The sequence below is a fragment of the Heptranchias perlo genome, chromosome 1, assembly GCF_035084215.1.
Source record: "Heptranchias perlo isolate sHepPer1 chromosome 1, sHepPer1.hap1, whole genome shotgun sequence".
NCBI classification, from domain to species: Eukaryota; Metazoa; Chordata; class Chondrichthyes; order Hexanchiformes; family Hexanchidae; genus Heptranchias; species Heptranchias perlo.
The window spans coordinates 138,410,979-138,429,764 of NC_090325.1; the positions used below are offsets into that span (position 1 = coordinate 138,410,979).

At 47.4% G+C, this 18,786-nt stretch overlaps 1 protein-coding gene across 1 annotated transcript in view; it reads right to left on the reverse strand.

The window, feature by feature from the left end:
- Window positions 1-566: 566 nt before the first annotated feature.
- Window positions 567-18,786, reverse strand: part of cfi (complement factor I) — a 96,817-nt gene continuing 78,597 nt past the window's right edge. The window contains exon 13 of the mRNA XM_067991584.1: window positions 567-1,038. Within this exon, the coding sequence (XP_067847685.1) occupies window positions 821-1,038 (218 nt within the window). The 3' untranslated portion in view covers window positions 567-820. The remainder of the gene's footprint in view (window positions 1,039-18,786) is intronic.

The following is an 18,786-nucleotide window of genomic DNA, read 5'->3' on the forward strand; positions in this document are numbered from 1 at the left end:
GTTACTTGGCATTAACACTGCTTAGGTGAACATAAAGTCAACTTAATTTGCTAACCCTTGGAAAACAGACGCTGCAGATACTAACCATGGCTATTAATAATCTGTATTGTGTGTAATGCAATGAGGCACCCCAGAGTGTCATGAACTGTAATTATGTACAATGTGTTCATTGAACTGCACTTGATGTAACCTGCAAATTGTATAATCTGTCTTGTGTACATTTGGAATGTGATATGACAACTGTATTGTATGTATTGCTGCAAATTTTATGAATAAAGTATATTTTATGAAAAAAAAATGCACTGCCCTCTTTTAGAAATTCAAGGCCCACCCCGTCAGTCATCACCTGGTAACAAACACTTGGAACATGTTACAGATGGAGTAGGCAGTACATTTGTTGCTACTTTATCTTTACCTTGGTTCCACCTAGTGATCTTTCATGGAACTCTCACTTGGGTTTCTGGTGGAAACCTTCTGCCTTCTCGAAAACTGCTGACAATCCTCTTTTAATATTGGAAACATGATAATATTGGAATTTTCTTGTGCAGTAAATGACACAATGCTGCTTTGATGTCATATAACATGTCTTTATTAGTAGTACTGAAGGTTATAAAGCAACACATCAATGTTCCCCTCTGTTTCTCATCACCGTTGTTTTCTTCCTTCTTTCTTCCGGATAACACAGGTTCATTGGTTGTATCTGTATTTATGTAATTATGTTATCATTTTAAAAACCATTCTAAGGAAAACATTAGTTAAAAAGTATGCATTTGTTGCAACAAATTTATGTGTTGGTACAAATGAAGACAACTCTAAACATTTAGACATTATATTTGCTAATAAGAGCCCGACCAACATTGTTGCTTAACCACTCAAAGTAATGAGACACCTCTGTGTATACGCCTGGAAATTCAGCTGTTCCACACTGTTTACCCCAGCTAACTACTCCCCATACGTAAGCTTCATTTCTTTCATCAGAACAGACTAATGGACCCCCAGAATCGCCTTTGCAGGAATCGACTGTTCCATCAATTTTTCCTGGTCAAGAAAACAAAGTATGAATATTAGGAAGAGATCTTCAAATTTAAATGAATCACTGATACAAATTCAAATTTGCCTTCATTCGGCTGATTACATGTTTGAGTAATATAATAACTTAAAATACTTTTTTAGAGCTGAAATTAGGAACGTCTGTATCAATTTGTTGAGTAACTTTAAGACTCGCAGGAGGAACTCAATGCAAAATTAAACATTACAACTGCTAAGTTTATTTGGAAAATATTGGCAAAAATATATGAGCAAAGGAATGGGACTAAGTATATAGTGCTTTCAGAGAGACAAGGCATGCTCGATTAGCCAAATGTCCTCCTTCTATATTGTAAAATTCCATGGCTCTGGAAATTCTGCAGGAGTTCTCTTGGTCTCCCACAATGACTCCAGTTACATCAGACCTCTGCCACTTTTCAAGGATTTCCTCCATGTTCTCATTGGAGTTATGGCAGGAGGCCAGGAGAACCCAGGTAGAATTTCAGGGTCCATTTTATATTTAGCCCCATAAAATTTACACAACACGATTTGGATGGATGTTGTTACACGATACATATCATACCCAGTTAAAAAGTTCTAAACGCATTAAGTACTTGCAGAGTTAGGGTTAAAAAAAATTAGAGGCCAAATTATTTTGGCCATTTCAGCAGACTTCGACCATAACACCAATAAGAGTCTGGCAAAACATCCAGAAACTCCACCGGGACCCAGATACACCAGGTCCTGGCCTTAAATGGGAGCTTCATGGGAGCAGGAGTAAGCCATTCAACACCCCAGCACCCCCTCCCCCTGAGCCTGTTCCAGCATTCAATCAGATCATGGCTGCTCAGTATCTCTGCTCCATGTACACACCTTTGCTCCATATTCCTTGATACCCTTATCTAACACAAGTCTATCGATCTCAGTGTTGAACATTTCGATTGTCCCAGCATCCATAACCTTTTAGAGGAGCAAGCATGGACAGCCAACAGAAATTCACCCACACCATCACTCACTAGACCAGATAGAGTCACTCAGGGAGTATAGATAATTCAGATTAGGAGTGGACACTGGATGCTGCATAACACACGAGGAAGCCAGAAGAACAGGTAGTGGAAGTGGAGAAGGATGTTCCTGAACAGAAGCTAAGGAAACGTCAACCCTTGGCTGAAGAGCATTTAGACAATGATCTCAGGGGTCCTGCCATGAAAAGACAAATGATAGCAGAGCATCGAACTCATATAAAGGCATGGCAAAGTCTCTCCAAAACTGTGTAGCAGATAGCAGGGCTGATGCCAGAATCCAATGCCATTTTTTATGGCTACTCCACAATGCAGTGCAGTCTGGAGCAAGTGACAGCTGCTGAAATCACTACTTACATCCTACAGAACACAAAGGCCTGGAGCCAAGTCATCATCTCCAAAATGACTTGTAGCATTCAGGACTTAGGTGACGGGATGAAGAGAATGGAGAGAGCAATATCTACCAAATATGGAGATCCCTAGGGCATCATTTCAAATGTTTGTTTTCCTGCTGATCAGTGGCAACCTATATCCTGATCCCATGCCACGTGGGAGAGCAACACGTGGCTGAAAGGATTCTGCCTTCCCTCAGGACAGCAGCATCAGAGAATTCTCTGCCCAGTCTCCTAAGGTGCCTTCATTGGTGAAAGAAAGGCAGTAGGCCAAGGCTGTAGAGATTCCAGGCCTAGAGAAGCAGTCAATTGTGGTCCATTCCTGGACTAGCAGCCCTGAGATGTAAGCTAATGTTGTCCCAGTAGGCTCATAGATATATAGAGCAGCCATCCACATCTCAGACCCCAAGCCCTCAGGTGGTACTTTGAAGGAGTGTTAGAATATGACCGCAGAAAAATCAAAGTCGCAAGGGTAGTGCACAGTGATGCACCTAATTGACTTCTCAGTCGTAAAGTTCCAGAGTGTTACACGATTGCTGTTCTCAGGCATATTGTTATGATGTTCATGATTCTTCTATTGGAAACATAAGGTTGTAGTGGAAATCAAAAAATGTTTGTGGACTTGGGGACCCTCATTGGCACTTTGGCTTTTAAAGATGAACAAAGTGTTCTGAAGGGTTGTACATTTAAATTATTTGGAGTACCCTGGTTATTACAGATGTTGGATAGCTATAATGTGATCAGAACTTACCAAAGGTCTCTCTGATAAGTTTGTATTGTTGCTATCTTCCAGCAGTTATCTGTAACCCTGCTATGTCTTCCTCATGCCTGTGTTCTTCTGTCTCAGGGTGGCGGGGGGGGGCGGCGATTCAGCTTCTGACTCAGTCTCCCCAGAAATCAAAATTTCCAGGCCTTTCTGAAGAGCAGGGGACATCATCCGGACTTTCACAGGCACCTAACTCTTCCCTCAGCATGCCAATAGACTTCAATTTTAATCTTCATGCAAATGTGAGCCTCATTGCAGCATTCCTCTGTTTCATTGGTGGGCCTTCTCAGTGGTGTTCAAAGCCACTGTAGTATTGGATACCCCTTGGCCCCAAGAAGCCAGCCAGCATCTTGTCCTTGACACTCAAAGAGCACAGGGACACTGGACTGCAGAAGGGTGAATGAATCATGGCAGCTCCCTACTTACTGGGCACTGATGTGCAGAAACCTGTGCCTGTAGTTGAACCCCAATTGGACATCAACTCTTATCAGTTGACATAATGAGTGAGTTGACAGTCAGGTTTCATGTGGCCGCTTGAATGCAATGTATAGCTCCAAGGACTCGTAGAACCTCAGTGATCCAATGAAAATGAATGACCTGCTCACCCAGTTATCTTGCTCCTGTGTCAAAAGCAATGAACTGGACTGTCCTGGCAAACAGGGCATTCATGACTTACCTTAAGCAAAAATGTACAGCAAACTGGTTGACAGGCTTGTCACCTGCTATCTCTTGGAATTAACCAGTGGCCAAGAAATTACATTCAGTAGTGACTTTCTGAACCATAGTAAGTGCTATCCTTGAAAACACTCAGCAGGTCAGGCAGCATCTGAGTAGCAATAAACAGAGCTAACATTTTAGGTCGATGAACTTTCCTGAAATGTTAATTCTATTTCTCTCTCCACAGATGCTGCCTGGCCTGCTGAGTGTTTCTATTTATTTCAGATTTCCAGCATCTGCGGTATTTTGCTTTTGTTTTTTGCAAGCACTATCCTGCTTCATAAAGGAGATATTCAAATAAACTCTTCTTACATTTTGGTAGTTGGGTATCTGGTGTCAATATTTCTAGTTTGATAATCGCTCCTGTGAAGCGCCATGGGACGTTTTACTACGTTAAAGATGCTATATAAATGTAAGTTGTTGTTGAAGGGTCTGTATCTCCTGTGGTGCTGTATTATTAGCCTGGCCTCTCAGTTTCTCTACTGTTCCTCCTCCTATATATCATAAAGAGGGGGCTCCCCATTGGGAGACCTATACTGCAGCCTAGCACGATATTTTAGGGAATAGTCCCAAACAAAAAAGTCTTAATGAAGACTTCTAAATGAAGCTAGAAGCCTCCAAAATAAAGAGCACCAAAAATGTTGAAAAAGGACCAATCCGAAGAAAAATTATGAGTCTCTATGTAATAGCACAATAAAACGCAGCAATTCACCTTTAAGATTCCAGCAACAGCCTTTCCCAGCTGCTGTTCTAAGTTACCCCTATTTTACAGTGGCATAAGTTAGATTGGCAGATTCTGGGATGTAAATGACAGAATTTAGGACTGATGGGCTCGAATTCTCCTCCTGTTGGCAGGTTTGAGGAATGGTGGTCCTAACATCCACCAATGCAAAATGATCGTTCACCCGCAGTAACTTCCTCCCAGAACCATCGTTAAGCCTTGCATGGTGGTTTGGAGGCCAGAAAATGGCGCTTCATTGGCTTACTGCCATTGGGAGAGAGGGAAATACAGCTCTGGTGCACTGCAGCGAGTTACAGAGCACCAGCCCTTCCCAGCAAGATTAGTGAAATTGCAGTAGCCTCAGGGGTGTCAGCAGCTGGAAGGCAGCCAGATTATCCGACGAGTCAGTGGAGGTGCTGCAGGCAGAAGTGAGGGCCAGGAGAGACCGTCAGATGGGAACTGAGGATAGGAGGCCTCATAGGGGAATGGTGCAGGCTGTCTGCAGAGAGTTGTCAGAGGCAGTCAGTGCAACCTCCACCACCCCAAGAACTGCCACACATTGCTGGAAGAGATTCAATGAGCTCACAAGGGCGGCCAAGGTAAGTCAAGGCTCTGGTGCCAATATACATTCTCTATAGCTTCACTCACCTCCTTACCTATCATACCTTCCCAAGGGACTGCACCTTGACCTGGTGGGAAGTCTTGCATGCTCCTATGACCCTGAGAGTTATGCTGGTGGTAGCACAACACCTGGTCGGGCCACCCAAACTAAACAGGTCATAAGGTAGGAGCCACCAGTCCTGCAGGTAGGGGATTATGATTCAGCTTAATGACCAGTCCACATGAAAATGCCTTTCATTACAGAAAGGACCCAGAGACAAGATAAGTCTGTTACAGACTTGCAAATATAAACATGAATGGTGGAGAACTACAATCTGAGCAGTGAGAGAGGAGAGCGCGGAGCGCGGGATCAGCGATAAAAGGAGGAGAAAGAGAGCGAAGTGCAGGATCTGCGATAAAAGGAGGATTGAAAGAAGAGAGAGAGCGTGGAGCGTGGGATCGGCGAGGAATGGAGGAGAGAGAGCGTGGAGCGCGGGATCGACGAGGAATGGAGGAGAGGGAGCGTGGAGCGTGGGATCGGCGAGGAATGGAGGAGAGAGAGCGTGGAGCGCGGGATCGGCGAGGAATGGAGGAGAGAGAGCGTGGAGCGCGGGATCGGCGAGGAATGGAGGAGAGGGAGCGTGGAGCGTGGGATCGGCGAGGAATGGAGAAGAGAGAGCGTGGAGCGCGGGATCGGCGAGGAATGGAGGAGAGGGAGCGTGGAGCGCGGGATCGACGAGGAATGGAGGAGAGAGAGCGTGGAGCGCGGGATCAGCGAGGAATGGAGGAGAGAGAGCGTGGAGCGCGGGATCGACGAGGAATGGAGGAGAGAGAGCGTGGAGCGCGGGATCGACGAGGAATGGAGGAGAGAGAGCGTGGAGCGCGGGATCGGCGAGGAATGGAGGAGAGAGAGCGTGGAGCGCGGGATCGGCGAGGAATGGAGGAGAGAGAGCGTGGAGCGCGGGATCGGCGAGGAATGGAGGAGAGAGAGCGTGGAGCGCGGGATCGGCGAGGAATGGAGGAGAGAGAGCGTGGAGCGCGGGATCGGCGAGGAATGGAGGAGAGAGAGCGTGGAGCGCGGGATCGGCGAGGAACGGAGGAGAGAGAGCGCGGAGCGCGGCATCGGCGAGGAACGGAGGAGAGAGAGCGCGGAGCGCGGGATCGGCGAGGAACGGAGGAGAGAGAGCGCGGAGCGCGGGATCGGCGAGGAACGGAGGAGAGAGAGCGCGGAGCGCGGGATCGGCGAGGAACGGAGGAGAGAGAGCGTGGAGCGCGGGATCGGCGAGGAATGGAGGAGAGAGAGCGTGGAGCGCGGGATCGGCGAGGAATGGAGGAGAGAGAGCGCGGAGCGCGGGATCGGCGAGGAACGGAGGAGAGAGAGCGTGGAGCGCGGGATCGGCGAGGAACGGAGGAGAGAGAGCGCGGAGCGCGGGATCGGCGAGGAATGGAGGAGAGAGAGCGTGGAGCGCGGGATCGGCGAGGAATGGAGGAGAGAGAGCGTGGAGCGCGGGATCGGCGAGGAATGGAGGAGAGAGAGCGCGGAGCGCGGGATCGGCGAGGAATGGAGGAGAGAGAGCGTGGAGCGCGGGATCGGCGAGGAATGGAGGAGAGAGAGCGTGGAGCGCGGGATCGGCGAGGAACGGAGGAGAGAGAGCGCGGAGCGCGGGATCGGCGAGGAACGGAGGAGAGAGAGCGCGGAGCGCGGGATCGGCGAGGAACGGAGGAGAGAGAGCGCGGAGCGCGGGATCGGCGAGGAACGGAGGAGAGAGAGCGCGGAGCGCGGGATCGGCGAGGAACGGAGGAGAGAGAGCGTGGAGCGCGGGATCGGCGAGGAACGGAGGAGAGAGAGCGTGGAGCGCGGGATCGGCGAGGAATGGAGGAGAGAGAGCGCGGAGCGCGGGATCGGCGAGGAACGGAGGAGAGAGAGCGCGGAGCGCGGGATCGGCGAGGAACGGAGGAGAGAGAGCGCGGAGCGCGGGATCGGCGAGGAACGGAGGAGAGAGAGCGCGGAGCGCGGGATCGGCGAGGAACGGAGGAGAGAGAGCGCGGAGCGCGGGATCGGCGAGGAACGGAGGAGAGAGAGCGCGGAGCGCGGGATCGGCGAGGAACGGAGGAGAGAGAGCGCGGAGCGCGGGATCGGCGAGGAACGGAGGAGAGAGAGCGCGGAGCGCGGGATCGGCGAGGAACGGAGGAGAGAGAGCGCGGAGCGCGGGATCGGCGAGGAATGGAGGAGAGAGAGCGTGGAGCGCGGGATCGGCGAGGAATGGAGGAGAGAGAGCGTGGAGCGCGGGATCGGCGAGGAATGGAGGAGAGAGAGCGCGGAGCGCGGGATCGGCGAGGAACGGAGGAGAGAGAGCGTGGAGCGCGGGATCGGCGAGGAACGGAGGAGAGAGAGCGCGGAGCGCGGGATCGGCGAGGAATGGAGGAGAGAGAGCGTGGAGCGCGGGATCGGCGAGGAATGGAGGAGAGAGAGCGTGGAGCGCGGGATCGGCGAGGAATGGAGGAGAGAGAGCGTGGAGCGCGGGATCGGCGAGGAACGGAGGAGAGAGAGCGCGGAGCGCGGGATCGGCGAGGAACGGAGGAGAGAGAGCGTGGAGCGCGGGATCGGCGAGGAATGGAGGAGAGAGAGTGGGGAGAGAGGTGAAAAAACACCTAAAGTGACGTCAACACAAAGGAAGGAACTGATTGGTGAGTAGCTGGTGAGTGTTTTTTCAGTCTTTTAAGTTTATTTTTGTTAAGTTTAGTTAATAATATAATAAATCAAGGCATGGCAGGGAACCTCAGACCCATCGAATACACATCTTGTGCCATGTGGGAACTCCAGGATGCTTCTCGTGTCCTGGACAACCACAGGTGCAGGAAGTGTCATCAGCTGGAGGAGCTCGAGCTCTGGGTTTCGGAGTTTGAGCAGCAGCTGGCGTCACTGCAGTGCATCCGCGAGGCTGAGAGCTACATGGATAGTACATTTCAGGAAGTGGTCATCCCGTTGCTTAAGAGAGTGCAGGCAGAGAGGGAATGGGTGACCGTCAGACAGACAAGGAGGACCAGGCAGGTAGTGCAGGAGTCCCCTGAGGGCATCTTACTCTATAAACAGCATTCAGTTCTGAATACTGGTGAGGTAGAGGGTTCCCCTGGGAGTGCAGCAAGAGACAAGACCATAACACCATGGGTGACTCAGCTGTACAGGGGGGGAGGAGAAAGGTCAGGAGAGCAATAGTAATAATGGATTCAATAGTTAGGGGAACAGACAGGTGTTTCTGCGGCCGCAGATGTGATTCCATGATGGTATGTTGTCTCCCTGGTGCCAGGGTCAAGGATGTCACTGAGTGGCTGCAGAACATTCTGAGGGGGAAGGATGAACAGCCAGAGATCATGGTCCATATCGGTACCAACGACATAGGTAGAAAGAGGGATGGGGTCCTGCAGGCACATTTTAAGGAGTTAGGAAAGAGATTAACAAGCAGGACCTCAAAGGTAGTAATCTCCGGATTACTCCCAGTGCCACGCGCTAGCGAGTATAGAAATAGGAGGAAAGAGCAGATGAATGCGAGGCTGGAGAGATGGTGCAGGAAGAAGGGCTTTAGATTCCTGGGGCACTGGGACCAGTTCTGGGGGAGGTGGGACCTGTACAGGCCGGATGGGTTGCACCTGAACGGAGCTGGGACCGATGTCCTCACAGGGAGGTTTGCTGGTGCTATGGTGGGGGAGGGTTTAAACTAATTTGGCAGGGGGATGGGCACCAGGATGTAGTATTGGAAAGGAGAAACAAGGTGCACAAAGGATTAAGTGAGACAGATAGCACTAGAATAAGAAATACTACGGCATTAGGTTGGATCAAACTAAGAGAGAGTACAAGAAAGTCTAAGATAGGTTTACAGTGCACGTGTATAAACGCACAAAGCGTGATAAACAAGGTTGGCGAGCTCCAGGCGCAAATAGCCACATGGGAATATGATGTCATGGCGATTACAGAGACCTGGCTCAAAAACAAGCAGGATTGGTACTAAATATTCCCGGATACAAGGTGTTCAGGAAAGATAGGATAAGGAAGAAAGGAGGGGGAAGGGTGGCAGTATTGATTAGGGAGAATATTGCAGTGCTGGAGAGAAAGGATGTCCCAGTGCGGTCAAGGACAGAATCTATTTGGTTAGAGTTAAGAAACAAAAGAGGTGCCATTACACTACTGGGTGTATTCTATAGGCCACCAACTAGTGGGAAGGAGTTAGAGAAGCAAATTTGCAGGGAAATTACAGAGAGGTGCAAAAACCATAGAGTAGTGATAACTGGGGACTTCAACTATCCTAATATAGGCTGGGATAGTAATAATATAAGGGGCAAAGAGGGGGAGGAATTTTTGAAGTGTGTTCAGGAGAACTTTCTTGACCAGTACATTTCCAGCCCAATGAGGAATGAGGCATTGCTGGATTTGGTTTTGGGGAATGAGGCGGGCCAAGTGGAGCAAGTGTCAGTGGGGGAACATTTAGGGAATGGCGATCATAGTATCATAAGGTTTAGAATAGCAATGGAAAAGGACACGGACCACTCTAAAGTAAAAATACTCAATTGCAGGAGGGCCAATTTCAGTGGGATGAGAACAGATGTGGCCCGGGTAATTTGGACTCAAAGGTTGGCAGGCAAAACTGTAATTGAACAATGGGCGGCCTTTAAGGAGGATATGGTTTGGGTACAGTCTAGGTACATTCCCACATGGGAGAAAGGTAGGGTAACTAAAGCCAGAGCTCCCTGACAAAAGAGATAGAGAGTAAGATGAAGCAGAAAAAAGGGGCATATGACAGATGTCAGGTTGATAACACAAGTGAGAACCAGGCTGAATATAGAAAGTTCAGAGGGGAAGTGAAAAAGGAAATAAGAGGGGCAAAGAGAGAGTATGAGAATAGACTGGCGGCCAACATAAAAGGAATCCAAAAGATTTCTATAGGCATGTTATCAGTAAACAGGTAGTAAGAGGAGGGGTGGGGCCGATTAGGGACCAAAAAGGTGATCTACTCATGGAGGCAGATGGCATGGCTGAGGTACTAAATGAATACTTTGCATCTGTCTTTACCAAGGAAGAAGATGCTGCCAGAATCTCAGTAAAGGAAGATATAGTTGAGATACTGAATGAGCTAAAAATCGATAAAGAGGTACTAGAAAGGCTAGCTGTACTTATAGATAAGTCACCCGGTCCGGATGGGCTGTATCCTAGGTTGCTGAGAGAAGTAAGGTGGGAAATTGCAAAGGTACTGGCCATAATCTTCCAGACATCCTTAGGTATGGGGGTGGTGCCAGAGGACTGGAGAATTGCAAATGTTACACCCTTGTTCAAAAAAGGGTGTAAAGATAAACCCAGCAACTATAGGCCATTCAGTTCAACCTCAGTGGTGGGGAAACTTTTAGAATTGGTATTCCGGGACAGAATTACAGTCACTTGACAAGTGTGGATTGATTAGGGAAAGCCAGCATGGATTTGTTGAAGTCAAATCGTGTTTAACTAACTTGATAGAGTTTTTTGATGAGGTAACAGAGAGGGTCGATGAGGGCAATTCGATTGATGTGGTGTATATGTACTTTCAAAAGGTGTTTGATAAAGTGCCGCATAATAGGCTTATCATCAAAATTGAAGCCCAGGGAATAAAATGGGCAGTAGCAGCATGGATACAGAATTGGCTAAGTAACAGGAAATAGAGAGTAGTGGTGAACGGTTGTTTTTCGCTCTGGAGGGAGGTGTACAGTGGTGTTCCCAAAGGTTCGATATTAGAATCATTGCTTTTCTTGATATATATTAATGACTTGGACTTGGGTGTACAGGGCACAATTTCCAAATTTACAGATGACGCAAAATTTGGAAGTGTAGCGAACAGTGAAGAGGATAGTGATAGACGTCAAGAGGATATAGACAGGCTGGTGGCATGGCGGACATGTGGCAGAAATTTAACGCAGAAAAATGCGAGGTGATACATTTTGGTGGGAAGAATGAGGAGATGCAATATAAACTAAAGGGCACAATTCTAAAAGGGGTGCAGGAACAGAGAGATCTGGGGGTATATGTGCACAAATTGTTGAAGGTAGCAGGATAGGTTGAGAAAGCGGTTAAAAAAGCATACGGGATCCTGGGCTTTATATATAGAGGCAGAGAGTACAAAAGCAAGGAAGTCATGATGAACCTCTATAAAACACTGGTTTGGCTACAACTGGAGTATTAGAACATAAGAACATAAGAAATAGGAGCAGGAGTAGGCCATCCGGCCCCTCGAGCCTGCTCCACCATTCAACAAGATCATGGCTGATCTTCTACCTCAACGCCATTTTCCTGCACAATCCCCATATCCCTTGATGCCTTTAATACCTAGAAATCTATCGATCTCTGTTTTGAATGTACTCAATGACTGAGCCTCCACAGCCCTCTGGGGTAGAGAATTCCAAAGATTCACCACCTTCTGAGTGAAAAAATTTCTCCTCATCTCAGTCCTAAATGGCCTACCCTTTATTCTGAGACTGTGACCCCTGGTTCTAGATTCCTCATCCAGGGGAAACATCCTCCTTGCATCTACTCTGCCGAGCCCTGTAAGAATTTTGTATGTTTCAGTCAGATCACCTCTCATTCTTCTAAACTCTAGAGAATACAGGCCTAGTCTACTCAATCTCTCCTCATACGACAATCCCACCATCCCAGGAATCAGTCTGGTGAACCTTTGTTGCACTCCCTCTATGGCAAGTATATCCTCTCTTAGGTAAGGAGACCAAAATTGTACACAATACTCCAGGTGCAGTCTCACCAAGGCCCTATATAATTGCAGTAAGGCATCTTTACTCCTGTACTCAAATCTTCTTGTAATAAAGGCCAACTTACCATTTACCTTCCTAATTGCTTGCTGCACCTGCATGTTAGCTTTCAGTGACTCATGTACAAGAACACTCAGAACCCTTTGAACATCAACATTTCCCAATCTATCACCATTTAAACAATACTCTGCATTTCTGTTTTTCCTACCAAAGTGGTAACTTCACATTTTTCCACATTATATTCCATCTGCTATGTTCTTGCTCACTCATTCTGCCTTTCTATATCCCCTTGAAGTCTCTTTGCATCCTCCTCACAACTCACATTCCCACCTAGTTCTGTGTCATCAGCAAACTTGGAAATATTACATTTGGTCTCCTCATCCAAATCATTGATATAGATTGTGAATAGCTGGGGCCCAAGCACCGATCCCTGATGTACCCCACTAGTCACAGTCTGCCAACCTGAAAAAGACCTGTTTATTCCTACTCTCTGTTTTCTGTCTGTTAACCAATTCTTAATCCATGCCAGTATATTACCCCCAATTCCATGTGCTGTAACTTTGTTCACCAACCTCCTATGTGGGACCTTATCGAAAGCCTTCTGAAAATCCAAATACACCACATCCACAGGTTCCCCCTTATCTATTCTACTAATTACATCCTCAAAGAACTCCAATAGGTTTGTCAAACATGATTTCCCTTTCATAAATCCATGTTGACTCTGCCAAATCCTATTATTATTTTCTAAGTGTCCTGTTATCTCATCCGTTATAATAGATTCTAGCATTTTCCCTACTACTGATGTCAGGCTAACAGGTCTGTAGTTCCCTGTTTTCTCTCTCCCTCCTTTCTTAAATAGTGGGGTTACATTTGCTACCCTCCAATCTGCAGGAACCACTCCAGAATCTGTAGAATTTTGAAAGGTGACAACCAATGCATCCACTATCTCTATAGCCACCTCTTTCAATACTCTGGGATGTAGATCAGGTCCTTGGGATTTATCGACTTTCAGTCCCATTCATTTCTCTAGTACTATTTTTTTTACTAATACTGATTTCCTTCAGTTCCTCATTCTCGCCAGACCCTTTGTTCTCTAATTTCTAGGAGGTTTTTTGTGTCTTCTTCCGGGAAGACAGACACAAAGAGGGTGATTTTAAACCCCAAGAACAGGTGGGTTGGGGGCAGGTGGGAGTTGAAAATAGTTGTTTTTTGAGTTGCGACCGCAACCCGGCTTTATTTCTGGGTTTAACGTTGGCGCGTAAAAGTACAGGCTTCCCACTGGGAATGCAAAGTCCAAATATTTTGCAGTTGCGACCCAAAAAAAACAACTATTTTCAACTCCCACCCGTCCCCAACCCACCCGTTCTTGGGGTTTAAAATCACCCCCAAATTATTTGTTTAATTTCTCTGCCATTTCCTTATTCCCCATTATAAATTCTCCCTTCTCTGCCTGTATTGTGTCCAATTCTGGGCACCGCACTTTAGGAAAGATATGAAGGCCATAGAGTGCAGAAGAGATCTACTAGAATGATTCCAGGGATGAGGGACTTTAGTTACGTGGATAGACTGGAGAAGCTGGGGTCGTTCTCCTTGGAACAGAGAAGGTTAAGAGGAGATTTTATAGAGGTATTCAAAATCATGAAGGGTCTAGACAGAATAGATAGAGAGAAACTGTTCCCATTGGCAGAAGGGTCAAGAACCAGAGGTCATAGATTTAAGGTGATTGGCAAAAGAATCAAAGGTGATATGAGGAAAAACTTTTTTTACACAGCGAATGGTTAGGATCTAGAATGCACTGCCCGAGGGAGTGGTTGAGTAAGATTCAATCATGGCCTTCAAAAGGGAACTGGATAAGTACTTGAAAGGAAAAAAATTGCAGGGCTACAGGGATAGGGTGGGGGAGTGGGACTAGCTGGATTGCTCTTGCATAGAGCCAGCATGGACTCGATGGGCTGAGTAGTCTTTTTCCATAATCTTTCTATGATTTTGTTGGATGTAAGGCAAAATGATACTCCAATTGGAAACAAATATCTTGTTCTGGACAGACAGGAGTGGAAGAAGTGGGGTGCCTCAAGTACTACCAAGTACAAGAGATTCTAACTATCTAACTGGCTAACTTACCTATTATACCTTTTCTCTCTCAGCGCTTGGGTGTTGGGAAAACATTTTACTTCTGTCAAGGCCAACCTCTCCAAATGCTCAACCATCTTCTTGGCAGTAAGTGTTCCCTCTATTAACCCCTGCACAACAGCTCAGTGCCAGAAGAAGTTCAATGACCTCAAGCCAAGGTAAGAGTAGGCAGACACACGTGACAATGCACGGTGATAAACATGTTTCCTATTTCCACTCAATTTGCCCTCATGGTGTTGAGCACCATCTACAACCCTTTAGCTAAGTACAGATGGTACCACAATACTGTTTACACCACTTCCTTCCTCTGCAAATGTGCCTTCAAACACAGCTTAACATGAAAGGAAGCAGTAAAAGGCTCATATGATATTTAGTTGCTCCTTTCCTGCAACTGTGATCACCCCCATTAAGAAATGCTTAGATTGGATTCCATATAATGGCAAAAAAGGGCCCTCAGACTGTCCACTTTCTTCTTGAAAGAGAAAGTAACCCACAGCCAACACCAGAGATCAGCCACTGAAGTTTCTCCCAGCCTTCAGCCTCCCACCTCATATGAGGAAGAAGCCCTGGAACTGTTGATCAGGCTTACAGCAGAAGCAGAGGAAGACAAGCAAATGGAGAGGAATAGGCTTACAATTTAGCCAAAAGCAAAATACTGCAGGTGCTGGAAATCTGAAATAAAAACAGAAGATGCTGGAAATACTCAGCACATCTGGTAGCATTTGTGGAGAAAGAAACAGAGTTAACAATTCAGGTCGATGGACCCTTCATCAGATCTGGGGTCATCAACCTGAAACGCTAACTCTGTTTCTTTCTCCACAAATGCTGCCTGACGTGCTGAGTATTTCCAGAATTTTCTATTTTTATTTCAGGTTTACAATTTAGGTTGGTCATGCAGTTCATCATCTCGTGTCTCTTCAGCTCCCGTAGCACACATATAGGCCTAGAAATTTGGACGTGCAGCACCCATTTTTCAGGCGCTAAGTGCCTTACTAAGCCCCCAATATGGTGGGCAGAAGCGGGTACACACTTCAGGCTGGAATTGAGCTGCCCACCATATTGGTGGAGGAGGTTGCACTGGCAGCAGGAGTGCACGCCAGCAACATTCTAAGCTCTGCATAATGTATGTAAATTAGGGTCCTGTGCTTCTTGCAGGACCTGTTTTCCATTTTTGATTGCCTCAGTGCTTCACTCGCCACGTGCTGACAACGTGGCACTAACCGGCATGAAGACCGCCTCAGCAGTGCTATTTAAAGGGAAATGTAAGGAATCTTACAACACCAGGTTATAGTCCAACAGTTTTATTTGAAAATCACAAGCTTTCGGAGGCTTTCTCCTTCGTCAGGTGTTGTTGCTCTTTGTCTCACAAATAGTCTGGCTGCAGACAAGGGTAGTCTCATAGGGCTCATTTAAAATGAGAAATCCCATAGAGTTGTTTGCATAGAGTTTTCAATGGAAGTCATTTTAATTATATAAGTTGCTGCTCTGAGGTTACATCACTCACCTGACGAAGGAGAAAGCCTCCAATAGCTTGTGATTTTCAAATAAAACTGTTGAACTATAACCTGGTGTTGTAAGATTCCTTACATTTGTCCACCCCAGTCCATCACCGGCATCTCCACATCATTTAAAGGGAAGATGCAGTACTTACAAGTTCATTGCTGGTTTATTATTTCCGGCTGCTGCTTGACTTCTAGGCATTTTTTGGTGTGTTGTACCACTCTGGAAAGTTCACTTTGTCTGCACAGAGAGAGGTTTTGCTGCTCTTGCAGTGTTGTTGCTCTTTGTCTCACAAATAGTCTGGCTGCAGACAAGGGTAGTCTCATAGGGCTCATTTAAAATGAGAAATCCCATAGAGAGATGTTTGCATAGAGTTTTCAATGGAAGTCATTTTAATTATATAAGTTGTTGCTCTGAGGTTAGATTAAGAGACACTGGAGTAGAATTTATACAATGTGCACACAGGCAAGGCAGTGGGAATGTCTCCTCCTTTGGGGCTGAGGATGAGGGGGAGCAGCAAGGAAGACACCTCAGAACAGGAGAAGCTGTCAGAAGAGGAAGGCACTGAACAGGAGGCCATATCCACAGAGGGTCTTCAGGGAGCACTTCTCCTACATCAACTTTACTGAGGAGCAATGTATGAGGCGCTTATGTTTCACTAAGTAGGTTGTCACCAAGCTATGTTACCTGCTGCAGCCACAACTCGAGCCTCAAACCAGGGCATGGACAATGGCTTATGGCCGTCAAGGTCATTGTGTCCCTTAACTTTTTTGCCACGGGCTCCTTTCAGGCTGCAACAGGTGATATCTGCAACAACTCAAAGTTTGCAGTACACCGATGTATCAGGAAGGTCACTGAGATTCTCTGCGTCAGAACGAACATCTACATCTCCTTCCCTACTGACAGAGTGAAGCAGGACGAGAGAGCACTAGGTTTCGCACGTATGGCAGGCTTCCCCAGGGTGCAAGGTGTCATTGACTGCACACACTTTGCCTTGCATCTCCCTATCACCAGCCTGGCATCTTTATCAATCGAAAGGAATTCCACTCCCTCAACGTACAGCTGGTTTACAGGCAGCACATCATGCAGGTCTGTTCCTGTTATCCCCGCAGCAGTCATGGCTCTTTCATCCTGCGCCAGTCCTCTGTGCTGCCTTTATTCAACAAGCCACTAAGTTACAGGCTGTCTACTGGGCGACAAGGGTTATCCCTGACTGCAGTCAAGAACCTGCACACAGCTGCAGTGCAGGCCTACAATGAGAGCTATGCTGCCACGAAGAACAGCATCAAGCAAACAATCGGTGTGCTCAAACAATGCTTTCGCTGCCTGCACTGTACTGGAGGAGCTTTGCAGTACATCCCTGAGCGGATATCCAGATTTGTCATCGTCTGCTGTATGCTCCACAACTTCACTATCATGAAGGACCAGCCCTTGCCTCAACCTGGGCAGCAACAAATAGGGAGGAGGAGGAGAGGCAGCGATTAACAGAGCCCCTATCTGCCCAAGCTCTGAGACTAGCTCATTGAGGAGCGCGTCAAGTAGATCAGCACTCCCATTCACCAACAGTCCCACAATCCTTACCCCTTTCCTTACGTCCACCATCCGATTGCCTTCCTTCACTCCAAGCTTATGGGTCTAGCCCTCACTTCACTACAAAGGCAAATACCAATACCAAATCCAGAACAAAAAACAAATTTATCAAACAAATCATGTCAGCATTGACAAAACAAACTACTAATCACCCTTGTGCAAGCCCCTTAGTGCCTGTCTTGTGTGCTTGTTTTCCTATCCTGATGCTGCTACTACGAAGTGCTTCCCCACTGGCTACAGTTTAGGAGTCTTACAACACCAGGTTATAGTCCAACAGTTTTATTTGAAAGTCACAAGCTTTCGGAGCTTACCTCCTTCGTCAGGTGAGTGAGGGGTTCTAAAAACGCCTTCTGATGAAGGAGGTAAGCTCCGAAAGCTTGTGATTTTCAAATAAAACTGTTGGACTGTAACCTGGTGTTGTAAGATTCCTTACATTTGTCCACCCCAGTCCATCACCGGCATCTCCACATCACAGTTTAGGAGGTTGATGGCTGCTGCGCTTCCATTGAGGACACTTCAGATGGCCGTGGAGGACAGCTTTGAGCACCTCTGGGCCTAGAGGGCCCGGCTGCAGACTGTAGCATCTCAACCTGGGCCGAGGCAATCTGGGAGGCACCAGCAAGGGCACTGGCAAAGTTTCTGTTGGGGGAGCTGGAATGCCGTCTCCCATGGAGCCAAGGCTACTCTCCTGGGGCGGCACCTCAGCACTCTAGCTCTGCTGGAGAACAGAGTGCAGGAGTGATGTGAAACCACAGAAACCTCTTTCAGCAGTGGCCCCCAAATCCAAGATGGCAGCCATCTCAGCGTCCATGCCAGCAGTGTGAGCTGCCATAGTAACCCTATGAGTTTCCATGGCAGTAATATATGCTGCCATAGAAGCTGTAAGAGCTGTCAGGAGAGGCTCCTGGCGGTGGGTTCCACTGTGATGTTGATGAATCTGACCACTTGGTCTATGTTGAACAGAGTGGTTTCCATGCTCTGTGCAATGCCTTGAGACAAGTTGGAGCTGGACTCCTTCATGCTCTGCGACATTGTGCACAAGCTCTCTGGCAGGCTGCCCACTGCACCTGGCATTTCCCAATGTATGTCCACGAGCCTTCTTCAGCAGCCTGAGCCCTTGAAGACTGAATCTGATTCCTCTGCAGCAGGATTAGTATGTGATCTCACTCTCCAGCGATCTGGCACCTGTGGCGTCCTATCCCCCCGTCCTAGCTCCTGCGTACTTGTACCCGATGATTCACCACGTGCAGATCCCTCCTCTAACCTAGCCTCTAAAGTCCGGGCGGTATCTGGGCTGGTAATTGCGAGAGTCAGATCAAGAGATGGTGCACCTTCAGGAATACTGGGCTGCTCTTCCTCCACTAGCTGATGGACATCGACATTCACAGCAACCAAAATGAAAGAGTGGGACAAGGGTTGGTTTGTGGTGTGAGGGAGAGGAGAGAGAAAGAAATGGGTGTTGAAAGCATCTGCAGCTTGTCATGCAGAGTGTGTAGGGTGTGAGAGAAGTCATAAGGGACAAAGAGGATTAGGTATAAA